This window comes from Urocampus carinirostris, chromosome 9 (assembly GCF_059441175.1).
Source record: "Urocampus carinirostris isolate Australia breed hairy pipefish chromosome 9, RoL_Ucar_1.0, whole genome shotgun sequence".
In the NCBI taxonomy this organism is placed as follows: Eukaryota; Metazoa; Chordata; class Actinopteri; order Syngnathiformes; family Syngnathidae; genus Urocampus; species Urocampus carinirostris.
Genome location: NC_142357.1, coordinates 19,495,820 through 19,511,386, shown reverse-complemented (window position 1 = coordinate 19,511,386; position 15,567 = coordinate 19,495,820). Strand labels below are relative to the sequence as shown.

Genomic DNA, 15,567 nt, shown 5'->3' with positions numbered 1-15,567 from the left:
CTTTCTTGTTAAAGAGACGCATTGTGTTACAAAGTTTAACTATCCTTATTGCTAATTTATTATACTTGCACGCCATCTAGCGACACCATTATACACTACACTTAAACATGTGATTCCTGTCTAAACCAATCAGATTTGTTTCCTGTGTTCATGCAATCTTGTTTAAACCAATCAGATGTCTTGTTTCATTGTTGTGCTTTCCAAAAAATGAACATCTGGCCATCGGCAGCACAATATTCCTTCCTGAGTTGATGGAGGAGCTATCAAAAACCTAAATATCCGACTCAGAGCGTGTTCTTTTCTCCATTCTAATACAATCTCAAGTTTTAACCTTGACAGTTTTCCCATGTTTTAAGCGAAACAAGATAAACATCTTAAATTGTTTTTTTTTCTTTGTAGTGTACACAGCAACATGGTCTACCATGTACTACATGTGATTTTTTTTTCTTATTTTAACTATATATTATTTCACTAAAACAAAAAATTGGAATAGCATGTAATTAGAAAAAAAATTACCATTTTTTTTGCCAATGATATAGGATTTTATTCATTGCAGTGTGTATTGTTTTACTCATGTTATGTACTTTTTTCAAATCCACTCATTTCTCAAAATTACAAGAAGTATCTACCATTTGCCAGATAAGAACAAGTTTATGTTCCCACCAAATCTGACTGCGAAGCATTAAAAAAGTCAGCTTTTAGAGCAAACAAATGGTGATCACCAGCTGGTCCCCCATAAATTATAATCGGGTTCGGGAAACGACTAAGGCGCTGTGTGGGGAGAAGGGAATGGCGGTGCTGCAACCCTGGACTACTGCTACAGCTACGTTACGTAACAACTTTCACTAGCTACCCCAACCAAGCTTGTATCTGACCAATCCCACGATCCATTACCGATGAAACGGATGGCCTGAAGCTACAACTCTTGGAAAACTAATACATTCGGGAAGGTTGTATTATATTATAAGTAATTATAATAATTTAGCCGTTAAAAATATATCTTTCAATGTATGGATTCCTCTTATCTTTCAAATGTTTTGGTATTGTTTTGGCTATACTAAAGATGAAATGAAACATAATATTATGCACCACAGATGTCCACGGAAAATTGTCTTTATTTGGATCAAATCCAGAAAATTCAGGGGGTAAAGGAGGTGGGTCTTTTTTAGCACGGAAGAAAAAGTCACCAACACCGGTGACGAATCAATGTACGCTATGATATCCACAATCACAACTAATTGTACACAAAAAGCCTTTATTTGATGTACTATAATAGCCATACGTAATGTATTTTATTGTGAATGAAACCCTGGTTGCATTGGATTCCGCGGTGTAAACAAATCGTTTTGTTTTGTTTAGTTTTTTTTATTTTAAATCGGACTTCCCTGCCTATACTGTTTGCAAAGTAAGACACACTTTAAACCTATTGTTTTTTTGCTTTGGGATCCAACTACAGAGGAGTACTTCCACTTTGCAATGTGTTACTGAATAGGTATTCGACAAATCTAGTTCGTTTTATTACTACTATTATTTTTATTAATAATAGTAATATTATGAGAAACGTTCTGAAGCTCTTCAAAATTATTGTGCTGACATATTTATGTCACAGAAAGTTACCCTAGAAGTCACAAGTCCATATCTCAAACAGGGTCCATATTAGAAGGGGAGTCAGATTTTGGCAGGTAAAATGCCTGCCAAAATACCCCCCCCCCCCTATATTTGCACTGGTGTTAAATTACAGCTCTGTTGGATATAAAAAAAATTATCGTGCGAGTCATTAATCTTGGTGTGGCACACTGATTTACAAGGTAATTTGAAAGTGGCACTCCACATCAAAGAGGTTGCTGACCCCTGGTCTAAACCAACAGCTTTCTCGAAGACAGATGTAACAGGACACCGCCATCATGTTTTTTTGTGAAGGCCTCCAGGTAGATTTCTGAGTTTAGCAACAAGTATTGGCTGAAACGAGAATGGTTAAATGCTCAAACAAAGTTTCCTCAAAAGTGTCCATACACCAGCTGTGCTCTTGACAATGTTGACACCATTAACTTCAACCACAATATCACATCTCTGGGGAAAGGCGAGTCTTACTTCCAGTGTAACATAAATATGTTGAATATTAACTCCAGTTATCAACTCATAAAGTTGACAAGAGCAGCATTGGTACTGCCAAGATGAATGGCAGGCCAGCACACCTTGTTTGTCTGTGCTAACAGTCAACAATGACCAAACTCTTCTATATGAAGCGAATACGCCTTAAGCTGCAACACAACTCACGAGACCTCGGTCTTTCACCATGGACGTGTTTTGGTTCTTGGTGGTACTGATAAGTGTTAATGTGACCGCTTTTAATCTGGACACCGAGAGCGTCAGAGAAAGGACGGGACCCCAGGGAAGTCTCTTTGGCTTATCTCTGGCTTTCCATCAGCAGCTCAGCCCTTCCAAAAAAAACTTGTGAGTCCTATTGACATAGAAGACATTTTTTTGTTCTGTTGTTGTTCTATGCGGCAATTGTATCGTCCTTTTTTAAATAGCCATTTATGAAAAAAACATATTTTTCTGTTATGGAGTCAATAATTTCATTTTGGGGAAATCAAGAACCAAAATGTCTCAATGAAGGTCTTGGAAAGTACCAAAAAGCTGAATACTAATATTCTAATCCTAATATACTAATACACTAATACATACTGTAATAATATACTAATACTAATACTAATTTAAAAGATTATTTTCTTATTTTGCAGATAATTAAAAAAATATATATTGTTTTATTTTATGTCAAGTGGAACTTAAAACTGATGTTATACTACATCATAGACAACTGGGTCAAGTTAATAAAAAAACAACACACCAGTACTTGTATATGGTGTTGCCATTCAAATGTTATAACATCTGCACCAGTTTGGGTTTTTAAAATATATTTTGTTTTATGATAAATTATTGTCATACAATTTATTTTGGAATCTAGTAACCCGGGCCTACTTTTACAAGTAACTTGTGCACAATAGTTTGAAGTAAAATTATATTGTTTGGTTTTAAATCTTAAAATCATTCATATTTCAACTTTACTTGTTTACTTGTGTTTCATGACTGCCAACCTCATAAAATTGCTTCCCTCTTCGGGCAATAATAAACATTACAAATGCAGAGCGGAACCTTTTTACTTACAGCAAGACAGACTATAGAATAATCTACTAAATAATAAAAACAAAGATAATTTCTGTAAACAAGTTTATTCTATTTTTAACCGATAAACAACACAAACAATTGTTTCTGCATATTCTTTGTTCTTTCCCCACTTGCCCACCCATGGACACTCTCTGCCCACCCAAACAAAATTGGATGTAGCAATGAGGGTAGTCTGGGTGGCGCACATCTTATGCTATCCCATACACATAATATCGTGTATGTCACAAGCTAGGACTCTCCCGCGTCATAAAGCTCACAGTGTGTGGGGCAGTTCCCATGAAACGCGACCTTACTTGCTTGCGTGACTACGTCAATGTGGCCACGCAAGTTAACGTGCATTTTGGAATAACGTAAATTAATCTGTGAGAGAGAGTGAGTGTTTCCGCTGGCTTCCATTTATTATTCCATTTATTTGAAACAACGTCAGAATTGGTCACCACGCCAGATGTGATCAAAAGTAGGTACCACCTGCTGGTTGGTGGAAAATATCTTCTGTTTTTAGATAAGCGGTTGTTTGGCTGGACTCAATAAAAATGGCTCTTCAGATTTGTGTTTTATTCTTTAACCCATACATGAAAAAAATGTTTTAAAAAGGAGGAAAAAAATAAAGCAAAAAAATAAAACAAAGGCAAAACTGCAAAATAGACAAAGGAAAGAAAAAAATGATAATTTAAAAAAAATAAAAGATTGAAAAAACAAAAAAATAAAAAATAAATAAAAAGTAAAAGGCTAAGAAAAACGAAAAACGGGGAAATAAAAATGAATAAAGAAAAAAATGCAAGTAAAAATAAGGCGAAAAGGCAAGAAAAAAGAAATAAAAAGTTGAGGAAAATTAAACAAAACAAGAAACAAAGAAAAGAGGGAAAGAAAAGATAACAGAAGATAAAAGGGGAAAAATAAGTATACTGCTAGGGGAAATGAAGCAAAGGAATAAAAACAAAAAGAAAAAAGAAAAAAGAAATTCTAAGAAGAAAAAATCATGAAAAAAGAAGAAGGAAAGAAAAAACAAGAAATAAAGATCAAAAAGAAAAAAAGACAGGTATTTGGGGGTCCTTTGACCAGTATAGTACCATTAATAATGTAATATTATGCTCAAAATTAATTAAAACCCTTTAAAAATATAATACTCTACTAAATCATAATAGCGATAACTCATTTAAACGTTGAACCTTTTTATACTGAAGCACCTTTAAGTCAAGAGACTGGAATCCCTTGTGTGACACAACAAAATGTCTATTTCAAATATTGCCCTTTAATTGAAACGAAAACTGCAATGTAGAATAAACTAAACCGTTAAAAAAAAGCTCAACGTGAAACACATCCCTGAAAAACACTGGAAATATTAATTTATATTTATATATTTACAAATGTGTGGGAAAAAAAGAAAAGAAAAAAATGACCCCTAAATACACTCAAAGAATTTTAAGTCAGCAACACAGAACAGATGGAAAAAAATGCTTACTGACCAATCACACAAAGGAAAAAAGCAGAAAAATAATAACACTTTATCGTGACTTATCATCAGGCTGCTGGTGGGATCCCCAAAGTCGAAGCATCCATATCTGGGGAATGTTACCGGAGTTGTTTATGTATGTGACCTCAGTGTGTCTTCTGATCATTGTGAGCCCATTGACTTTGACCACAAAGGTTGGTTTTACAAAGTCTTAGTTTGCGCTCCTAAATAAGTTCATGCGTCGAGCAAATGTCTTTCATTTCAGAGTTCCTTGAAAGCAACGGAATAGACGGTCAGTGGATGGGAGTAAGGGTGACGAGCCAAGGTCCAGGTAAAAATGTAATGGTAAGTGAACAACCATTCGTACATCTAGCATTTACAGGAGTCACCGAATCTTATTTAATGCTCTTTGCTCTGGTTGAGACTGCCCAGATAATAACACTAACAAGGACTTCAAGAAGTTAGTAACATCTGCATACATTGGTAGAAGACTAAGCGTGGGGAACATATGCTAACAAGATTTTCTAATAAGCTCCACCAGTATTGAAACTGGGCCATGGTAGAACCCTGTGTCTTGAATGAGTCATTGTATGTAGGGGTATGTTTAGGAGATGAGTGAGGTTATATTTTGTGGGTATTCAGTGGGTCTCAAATAATAGTATACGCTTTTGATTGATTATAGGTTAACTAATAAAATTAAAAGAATAAAAGAAGCATTTTAGGCATCTGTGTGGTTAGCGCACAACCCCACGGTGCAAAGGTCCAGAGTTCAATACAAGCCTCACCGTGAGGAGTTTTCATGCTCTCCCCGTGCCTGTGTGGGTTTCCTCCGGGCACTTCGGTTTCCTCCCACATTCTCAAAAACATGCATGTCAGGTTAATTGGCCGGTCCAAATTGTCCCTAAGTGTGAATGAGTGAGAGAGTTGTCTGTCTCTGTGTGCCCTGCAACTAGCTGGAAACCAGTTCAGGGTGTCCCCTGCCCGAAGATAGCTGGGTTGGGCTCCAGCACTCCCTGTGATCCTACTGAGGATAAGCGGTGCAGAAAATGGATTGGTGGATAAAAAGAAAGATTTCATTTTTAAATAATTTCAAAATTATTATTTTTAGGGCATATGGTCGTATTAAATCCTAAAGAAGGCTTGTAACGGTGTTATTGTCAAGGTTAAAACTTGAGATTGTATTAGAAAGAAGAAAAAAAAACACACTCCAAGTCAAAAATTTAGTTGGTTTTTTTTATAGCTCCTTTCCATCGGAGGGGCTCAAGGAGGAACCCACAAATTTATTGGAAAATACAAGAAGGAAACTACACAGATGACTGGTTTATATGAACACTGGAAATAAATCTAAATGGTTTAGACAGTAATCTCATATTTGAATGCAGTGTATAATGTTGGTCCCTAGATGGCATGCGATTATAATAACTGAGTAATAAGCATAGTGAAACTTTATAAACACAATGTGTCTCTGTAATGACGCCCTCAAGCATACTTGGAATAAGTGAGTCGGAGTCAATCTTGATTAACCAGCTAGCAGGCCCCAAATAAAGAAATGAGGAGTATAGCATTTGTGAGGAGTTTTGGACACCACAGAAGTTCATTGTTTGATAACAGATAGTAGTAACCTGAGAAGCTAGCCAGTGGCCCTTGAGTTGTAACATTTTAATTAGAGACAAATTCTTTTGGCGCTTGCAAACTTCTTTTTTTTGACCTTGAAGGCACTCGCCCCTGAAAACAACTCAAAATAAACTTATTGAGTACAAAAGAATAAAGATCATTAAAACAATTATATAGTGGGTATAAAAGTATATAATATACCGTTATTATAAAGGCACATTTAGACCATAATTCTCTTACAGTTATAAATGAAAAAAAATGGTAATAATATTCTGTTTTTAGATAATTTTGTTCGTTTCAACTATTTTGTATTTCTATTTTAAATCTGCTGTTGTACAATGAGATAAATAATACAAACTCAAACACTATTGTCTTTATCTTCATTATTAAAGAAGTAATTTTGATGATTACAATTTTCTGAATTATCTGTCAACATAAGAAAAACTTTATATTTGGAAAGATAATTTTTTTCATTACATTTTTTTTCTTCTAGTTCCTACTAAAGTTTGACCATTTTTGTACACAAGGTATTCATGCAGTTATTTACACCACTTTGAAATTTGGGTTGAAGAAATAGATACAGATTTATTTTAACTCAAAACTGGGGGCATACCACAAGGGTCTGCTCTGAAAGGTTACCCAGGAAAAGAGTCATCAGCAAAGTCCATGCGACTTGTAGTAGAGACATAAGAGTCTGTAGTGTGGACACTGAGTTGGTAGGTCATGCTCCCAGTCTCCAATCCCAACATTTTTTTTCTTGCAGACTTGTGCTCATCGTTATCAGCAATGGAGCCCAAGCCCAGGTCTCTACAACCCTCGCTTGATAACAGGCCAATGCTATATTTTAGGGAGCAACTTGCAGGTCGGGGTGGAAGAGAGGACATGGAGAAGGGTGGTCTGCGATGATGAACACCTGATCAGACGTCAGAAAGACCAAGAGTGGTTTGCGTACTGCCAACAGGGCCACGGTGCATCTTTTGCTAAGGATAACAGATCAGTGGTCTTTGGAGCACCGGGCGCTTATCAGTGGAAAGGTCAAATATAAAGATTTGATTATTGTGCAATCTGAAGTTGCACGTGTTATAAATCTCCTTTTCGTCATTTTGCAACAATGCGTTCATATGGGGTTGTGTCAAAAGGAATCGTGCGGTTGGAGCTGCTGGACAATCAAGATATCTTTGGTGAACCTCCCCGAGAGACTGGCAATATAGACTTATTTAACTCCAAACTCATTCCTCTCCAAAGAAACAGCTACCTGGGTTAGTGACTTTCATTGAGTGTTGAAAAAAGCTTTTACATGACATTTATAGTTTTGCACTCATTCCAGGATTCTCCACTGACTCCGGATTAAAACTGCTCAAGGGAGGGGAGCTAACCATTGTTTCGGGAGCACCCAGAGGTGGCTACAGTGGCCAAGTGGCTTTTCTTAAAGCGGACTCTCTTGCAGCGAGAAGCTTGTCTGTAGAGTTTGTCTTGTCTGGTCCTGGGTTGGCCTGCTCTTTTGGATACGACATAGCAGTGGTAGATGTCAACAATGACGGGTTTGTTACGGTTCTTAATGTCCATTGATTCTGTTTCTTTGTTGGTCGAGGTAGATTTGGACTGCATTTGAAGCAAAAAAACTGTCTTTTTCTGGTCCTGATGAAAAAGAATGCTTCTCAAACTTGATTTATAATTTTTCCCTTCTTTCCTTCTTCCACTTCCTCAATATACTGTAAAATGTATGTCATGGTTAAAACAAGGTGATCATTTCTAAAGAGACTAACAAAATGACAGTTAAAATGACGTAGGACGTAATAATGAGTTTGAATGATTCATAGTGTTCAAAGTTGATTTCGGGACAGGTCTCTTATAAGCCTTTGGATTCAACCTGGCATACCTTTTCTCTTTGCAGGGGATGTGTTCATTTTTGATATGTGATCTTTGATGCAACATGATTAAAATGTGAAATATACAACCTCTTTGGGCTTTCTCACCAGGTGGGAAGACCTCGCTGTGGGCGCACCAGAGTTTTTTCTTAAAGACGGTTTGGTTGGCGGGGCAGTCTACATCTACATCAACGACAGAGGGGAAAATTGGCAGGAAATCAATCCTATTCAACTTTTTGGAGCCAAAGATTCCATGTTTGGTCTTGCAGTGGAAAACATTGGTGATGTCAATCAAGATGGATATGGAGGTGCATGAAGTAGATTTGACTTTCTAAATTTGAAAGGTGTAAAAAAAAACAGCCATATTTTAAATAAGCGAAAGTAAACTACGGTGCAACATTATTGGTTGCTATAAAGGCCTTTGCTTGCATTTATTGATATTTTTTCCAATTTAATCTTGTCACCCTTTCCCCTTATTATATATTATGGTACACAAACTCTACAACGAAAGACATTGCTGTTGGGGCACCATACGAGGATTCTGGCCGAGTTTACATCTACTGTGGCTCATCAAGTGGCATAAACAGAAAGGCCGCACAGGTGAGATTTCAAGTTGCATTTTGCAAAATATCTACTGAATTATTACATTTTGGAGACACACTTTCAAGTCAAGTCAAGTTTTATTTGTATAGCCCTAAATCACGAAGAGTCTCAAAGGGCTTCATAGATTATTACACAATATTACACAGACTATTTTTCAGAATATTTGTCCCCTGCCCACTGCCCGATGTTTGCTGGGGTGGGCTCCAGCACCCCCGCGACCCTACTGAGGATAAGCGGTGTAGCTAATGAGATGAGATGAGATTATTATACATTCCCCTGCTCTGGAGCCGACGTTCTCCATCCGGGCACCAGTGCTGTGGAATGCTCTTCCCCCTGAGATCCGATCTGCAACCTCAGTGGAAATGTTTAAATCTAAGCTTAAAACTCACTTCTACTCTATAGCATATGAATAACCTACTCTTCTCTGTCTGTCTGTCTGTCTGTCTGTCTGTCTGTCTGTCTGTCTGTCTGTCCGTCTGTCCGTCTGTCCGTCTGTCCGTCTGTCCGTCTGTCCGTCTGTCCGTCTGTCCGTCTGTCCGTCTGTCTATCTTACCTATCTATCTATCACAATCATCTTTATTCGCAGGTGCTTTCGCCAAGCTCAGAAAGCATCACTCTGTTTGGGTATTCGCTGTCTGGTAACTTGGATATCGATGATAACCAATACCCAGACTTGGCAGTTGGATCACTTTCAGACACAGTCTTTATTTACAGGTAATTTCAAACTTATGTCATTTTACAACAAGTCACTTATGTCTGGATTTCCATTAGGGTAAATGAAAAGGATAATTCTCGAATAAATCAGAGTACCCTTCGGTTTTATCTGAGTACCAACGATTGTGTTTTCAGAGCTCGGCCTGTGGTCAGAATCGCCAGCACCCTCACGATATCACCAAAAGAAATTGACATTAAAAAGCAGCAGTGCAATCTTCGCACATGGTAAACATATCCGGAAAATAAATGTGCACCGTTTTGAACATTATTAACCACATTGACTCTTTCAGTTATTTTGCAGTTCAGGCATGTTTTACCTATTCGGCACATCCAGCGTCATTTAACCCAAAACTGAGTACGTTTTTGCAATAAGTGGCACTCTGGGTATTTTTCTCGCATGAGTTAAAAAAACAGATAATGTACAAATAACAAGTAAGCTTATTCGTACCTTTGCAGCAATCAACTTCACTTTCGAGGCTGATGCAGTGAGAAGGAAATCCAGACTTTCCCCTCGGGTGGACTTTCTTGGTTCGTCTCAGGGGACTTTTAAGCTGCCTGGCCAAGGGAGCAGAGTCTGTGCCAAAAGCAAGCTTCGTCTTCTGGTATCGTACAACTTATGTCTCACTTTTCATTTCTAAAATGTCTCTAAATCTCCTGACACAGAGCTATGGTCTATGGTTGCTTCCACTTAATGGGTGTCCTTTTTTAAGATATTATATTATCTTGGTAACATCTTCCTTATAAAGCATAGTTGTAAGCAATGTTCCCTAAAAGATGTGCGCAAAGAAAATGCAGGTTCCCCCTGCGTGGTGTTGTGAAGTCAGTGTCAGCACGAGATTGAGAAAAATAGAGTATTTGGGAGAGAGAAAGAGAGAGGCAGCGGGGGGCGGTATGAGTAAGCGGGGGTAAGGTTTTTTGTCACCAAGACATCAAAATATAGAAAGACAAGTGTGGTTTACTTTAACTATCACTTGCACAGTTAGAGGCAGCACAGCAGCTGAGTGGTTAGCGCTTCCGTGGCACAGTTCTAAGGTCATGGATTCAAATCTCTACCAGCCTTTCTGTGCAGAGTTTGCATGTTCTCCCCGCCCTTGTGTGGGTTTCCTCCGGGTACTCTGGTTTCCTCCCACATTCCAAAAACATGCATGTGAGGGTAATTGGCCGGTCCAAATTTTCCCTAGGTGTGAATGAGCGTTTGACCCAAATGGCTCTTCAGATTATTTTTGTTCCTTTTATCCATATACCAGCAATCATTATGTAACATTATGCATTAAACAACACTAAATAGGGGAAATACAAAGACAACAAAAAAAGTAAAAATAGACAAAAATTTAAAAAAGAAACAAAAGTAAAAACTAAAAGAAAAGAGAAAAAAAGAAGGAAGGATGACCAGCCACTCCCCAGCCCCCTCCAGCCCCATCTCACCATAACCCGTCTATCCCAAAAGCATGTCATCCCCCGACATCAGCCCCCCTCCCAAACCTCCCGAGCCAACCGCAACCACCACACGGCCGACCACCACCCACCAGCCCAGATGCCGGCCCAGTGGGGAGAACAGTGGGCCCGCAGAGACACCCAGGCCCATCCCACCTACGGCCTTGTCCGAGGCTTTTTTCCTCTCGAGGTGAGAGGTAAGAAGACCGAGTAGAGAAGGACGCACTGGGGAGACTGCAGACCCCTGCCACCCTGAGCCCAACCAGAGGAGACCCAATAGTCATGCCAACAATTAGTGGACGAAAACTAGCCCTGTTCCTAGGCTCACCAGGTCCCGGCAAGTGAGCCCTAACCTGCACCGTGAAGTAACCCGTCCCAAAATATGTGCTCTAATGTGTGTAATGCAATTAAAAACAGGGGATAGGAGGGGTAGTGATGGGGGGTGTATTATCCCATCCATTTTTCTGCCATTTTCTGCAAATAATTATTTTTTTCTATTTTTGTAAAGTTACCTTTAAGTGAAACGTTTGTTTACAGCGTGACACTGGGGACAGCTTACACAGCATCCCAGTCACAGTATCTCTGTCCCTACCAAGCAATCAAAGAGTGAGGACAAATACAGGACTGCCTGATGTTGCTCCTGTGCTTGACCTTTACCAGGAAAAAAGTCCGGTTTCAGAGGTACAAAGATCTTTGTAAGAACCCCAAGCCCAGTTTGTAGAACACATTTGCTGTTATGTTTTCCTAGATAATTTTCATCAATGAAGGATGCGGCAGTGACAACATTTGCCAAAGCAACCTTACGCTTTTCTACAAGTTTTGCGACAGGAAAATCCAAAACCATCAACATATTTTTCAATCACTGATCAGGTAAAATTGGTTTATACGTGTCGAACTTATTTTCCAGTCATGTTATGTTTCCAGGTGTCTGCGCAAGACTGAGAAAAGTCCTTCACTAAAACATTCGCTATTGTCCTACCTTTAGAGAAGACGGCATGGCAATCATAACTCCCTCTGGTGAGGACGTGGCCTTGGAGATCAGTGTCACCAACAAAGATGGCGAGGACGCCCATCAGAGTCACGTGGTCATCAGGCTACCTGATGTTCTTCGCTATTCCTCAGTTCTTTACACATCAACGTCTGTGAGGAAAAACAAACTTTCAGATCAGTTTATTACTCAAAGACTACTGTATTTTTTTGCACGATAAGGTGCACACTCCAAAAGTTGTCTTTTGTGATATTGTCTTCACATATAAGGCTTACCAAACTTTAGCGTAAATAGAATTAAAACTACAGTAGGGGGCTAGAGTTTCACTCAAGATAGTAAGGTACCGTATTCGTACATCGATTGAGCGAAATCTGTTGCTGATCATAATTGCAAAATTTGGAAACATCGGGAATCGAATAAGTCATCACTCTGATTAGAACATCAGATCCTATCCGCTAGACAACAAAGGATACAGACAATTCTTGAAAAGGCATTATGTTTTTAGTCATCATCACAATTATTTGAGTCAGTACCGATTGTTGATGTAAATCTTGGGCTGGGCCGGAAGATATTGGAAATTGTAAAACTGGCTAGTGGTACAGAAAAAGTTGGGGAGCACCGAAGAACAGTATTGTATCAATGAGTCGCAAAGTCACTACAGAGCACACAAGATTCTGAACTGAATAAAGACAAAAGGCATTGTGGGAAGTAATTTCATTGTCCTGAAACATAAAAATAAACGGCCGAAAGTATTCACCCATTTTTGTCACTTACAATACTTAGTTTGAGATAGGAAAATAGTGAAACAAAAATGTATACTGATTTTTATTCACATTGTGTTTTATCATTTCTGTAACATTTGTATCTGGATTTCACGGTTTACATATCCCTTAAACGCACACCTTTTGGTGTGTCTTGGGTGATTACAGCCTGGTAGTGCTCATCCCTCTTCAGGGTATTTTTGGGTCGGGTTAGCTACTCCATATGTAACAGATATTACAGGTTTCCTTGGTTACCAGTAAAAAGAGAAGCCTCCTGATCTAAAACGCTCAAAAACTGGCGACACTTAATTTCCAGTTTTTTCATTGTAAATAAAGATTTAGATGTTAAAGTATTTTGGTTTATTTTCACAATCGTGTCTCACATGTTGTGAATTCTCAGGAAATATTTTTTCTATAGTTCAAAGGCTGAAATATGGCATAATGTCATACAGCACCTTCATCATCTCATCGCTGTTGTTTTTCGGTATTACGTGCCATCTTGCTCTTCGGAAATGAGCCGGATCTCGGCATTGATGGCAGCGGTGTATGACAATACTGACATTAGATGCTGAATCACTAAGGAAAATCAATTTTAATCTCGAACTTTGAGTATCACATCGTACACTACACGTTGCATCACTTTTGGCTTTTAGGTACAGTGACTAAAAATAGTGTGTTAATGAGATAAGACCTATCGCCTTTCTCTTATTTTTCTGTGCCCTGGGGATTGTGATAAGGTGCTCTTGCCATCACTATCTATGTTCAATCCCCATCGCCAATACCGCCATGCAAATATTGACTCTTCACTCATACATAAATATGACAATACACCGGTAAGTATTTCCTATTTTTTCCATATATAAGACCCGCCGGATTATAAGGCGCACATTCCTTCTGGCCAATTTTGGATTTTGGTTTGCGTCTTATAGTCCGAAAAATACAGTAAATGTTTCAGGTAATTGGTATGCCTCATTACCCTGTAGTCTCAAGTAAATAACTAAATTATATTTTTAAAACACAAATGTTAAAATTCAATGCTTATATACTTTTTCAGGTATAGGCGTGCATGCTCCCCATTCTAACTATAGCCGACTGTTACGTAATATAAGAAAAAAGTTACCTTTTTAGGATGAATATCACAATGTAACCTGTAACGTCTGAATGCTTACACAGAGTTAACGCAACAGGCGAATGCACTAATTTACCATTTTTCTTTTGGCCTCAAATCTGGATTTTACTGTTTTTACCGTACACGAAGTTTGAGTTATTTTTCTCTCCCCAGGAAACACGAGTGACGTGCTCGGGAAACGACAAAGGAACAGCAGTAAACTGTGAACTGGGTAATCCTCTGGAAAGAGATGCTCAAGTGAGTGTTACATTGTAGTGATTCTCAATAGGAAAAGGAATGTTTAAATTGGGAAAAATCAGCTAAAACATTTAAACATTTTTTGATATTTAACGTATGTTTGTATTGTACAATACAATTGTTTTCTTTTATTTCAAAGTCTAATATATTTAAACTTAAATGTACCCCTTTAAATTGTGAAACTCAATTTGGTGACCAAATATGGTTCATAATTAAAACAGCCATAATCAATTTTTTGGTGTATTGATATTTAATTTATTTTTCCTCAGGTCACATTTTATGTCATGCTAACCACGACTGGCATCTCACTGAGCACAAAATCTGTAAATATCACACTGCAGCTTCAGACGTGAGTCAAGTATTTTTAGAGCTCAGTTTGCCAAGCATGAATTTGGATGATGACATTTTATTTCATTTCACTTTCTGTTGCTGTAGGACAAGTGTACAAACCTTAAAAGCAGTTGAAGCCACAGCAAAAGTGGTTTTTGAACTGGGGCTGCAAACTTATGGGTAATATACGTTCAGCAAAATCATCTTCTGTGGTTAAAATTAATGTAATAGATCAGTGTTTTTGTTATGTTGGCAGAGAATTTTAAATACTCTCATTGAGTATTAATACATTAAGTATTCGCTATCTTACCCCAGTTCTCACAGATCCATACTTCCATACTTCTGTGTCATATTTGACCACTAGATGTGGCTGTATTGTGTCGTGCAATCACAAGCGAGTACTACGAAGCACAATGAAAAATACAAACTATGGCGACTCAAAGGGATCAAACCTGACATTTTCTTCTTCTTTTTTATTTTTTTTTGCCTAGCCCTTTACTAGTTTTTTGGTTTTAAATATGGTGTAGAATGATGGAGCTCTAAAAGAGCCACATATTGTGTAAAATAAATACAAAAACATTTCGACTACAAGTGTTTAAAAAATGCAAGTTTATATGATATTTCATGTAGCTTAGATAATTATAACTTAAATCAGAATTTATTTATTCTTTACGTATAGATTTTTTACCACTAGGAGGCGCTAAATAATATACAATGTCCCTTTAAAATATGTATTGAAATGACCGGGTCCCTTAACCACTAGAGTCACCATTTCCTGTTGTGTGTCTTGGGCAACTACATCACGGTGGCGCCCATCCATCTCCAGGCCAACATGTGTTTCCACCCAGTCTCGAACTGGGAATCTTTCGAATATGTGGCAGATGTGCTAACCCCTCCACTACGGAAACAATAATTGATAAAACATTCAAATAAAAAAGAGTAAATTAAGGGAGACAATAGGCCAACGTACAAAGAAAATGTTTTAAATCATATCATTGATGCTAGTTCTGTTAGATTATTGTGGTCTTGCGTTTTTAGTTAGCAAGCTATCAGAGTTTGGTATGAGACCGTTTATTTCGCTTGGTTGTCTGCACAAAGTGTCAAGTTAAGTTTTATGTTTACCATACTTTGAGGTGTTAAAATTTGTGCGATTTCATAAATATTCACTGAACACACAGTATAGTGTTGAATGCTGTTTTCCTCGTATCTTTCTTAAAATGTGATCAATGTGTGCTGTAATTGTCATC

The 15,567-nt window shown here is 37.9% G+C and overlaps 1 protein-coding gene across 1 annotated transcript in view; it reads left to right on the top strand.

Annotated features, from left to right (window-relative positions):
* Positions 1-2,296: 2,296 nt before the first annotated feature.
* The window catches only part of LOC148359532 (integrin alpha-6-like), an 18,042-nt gene continuing 4,771 nt past the window's right edge, over positions 2,297-15,567 (top strand). Inside the window, exons 1-18 of the mRNA XM_088344345.1 lie at positions 2,297-2,454; positions 4,715-4,836; positions 4,908-4,987; positions 7,020-7,290; positions 7,396-7,515; positions 7,584-7,797; positions 8,236-8,432; positions 8,636-8,724; positions 9,314-9,441; positions 9,577-9,666; positions 9,732-9,796; positions 9,898-10,043; positions 11,413-11,556; positions 11,624-11,745; positions 11,861-12,017; positions 13,907-13,990; positions 14,260-14,339; positions 14,426-14,500. Of these exons, the coding sequence (XP_088200471.1) occupies positions 2,297-2,454; positions 4,715-4,836; positions 4,908-4,987; positions 7,020-7,290; positions 7,396-7,515; positions 7,584-7,797; positions 8,236-8,432; positions 8,636-8,724; positions 9,314-9,441; positions 9,577-9,666; positions 9,732-9,796; positions 9,898-10,043; positions 11,413-11,556; positions 11,624-11,745; positions 11,861-12,017; positions 13,907-13,990; positions 14,260-14,339; positions 14,426-14,500 (2,342 nt within the window). The remainder of the gene's footprint in view (positions 2,455-4,714; positions 4,837-4,907; positions 4,988-7,019; positions 7,291-7,395; positions 7,516-7,583; positions 7,798-8,235; positions 8,433-8,635; positions 8,725-9,313; positions 9,442-9,576; positions 9,667-9,731; positions 9,797-9,897; positions 10,044-11,412; positions 11,557-11,623; positions 11,746-11,860; positions 12,018-13,906; positions 13,991-14,259; positions 14,340-14,425; positions 14,501-15,567) is intronic.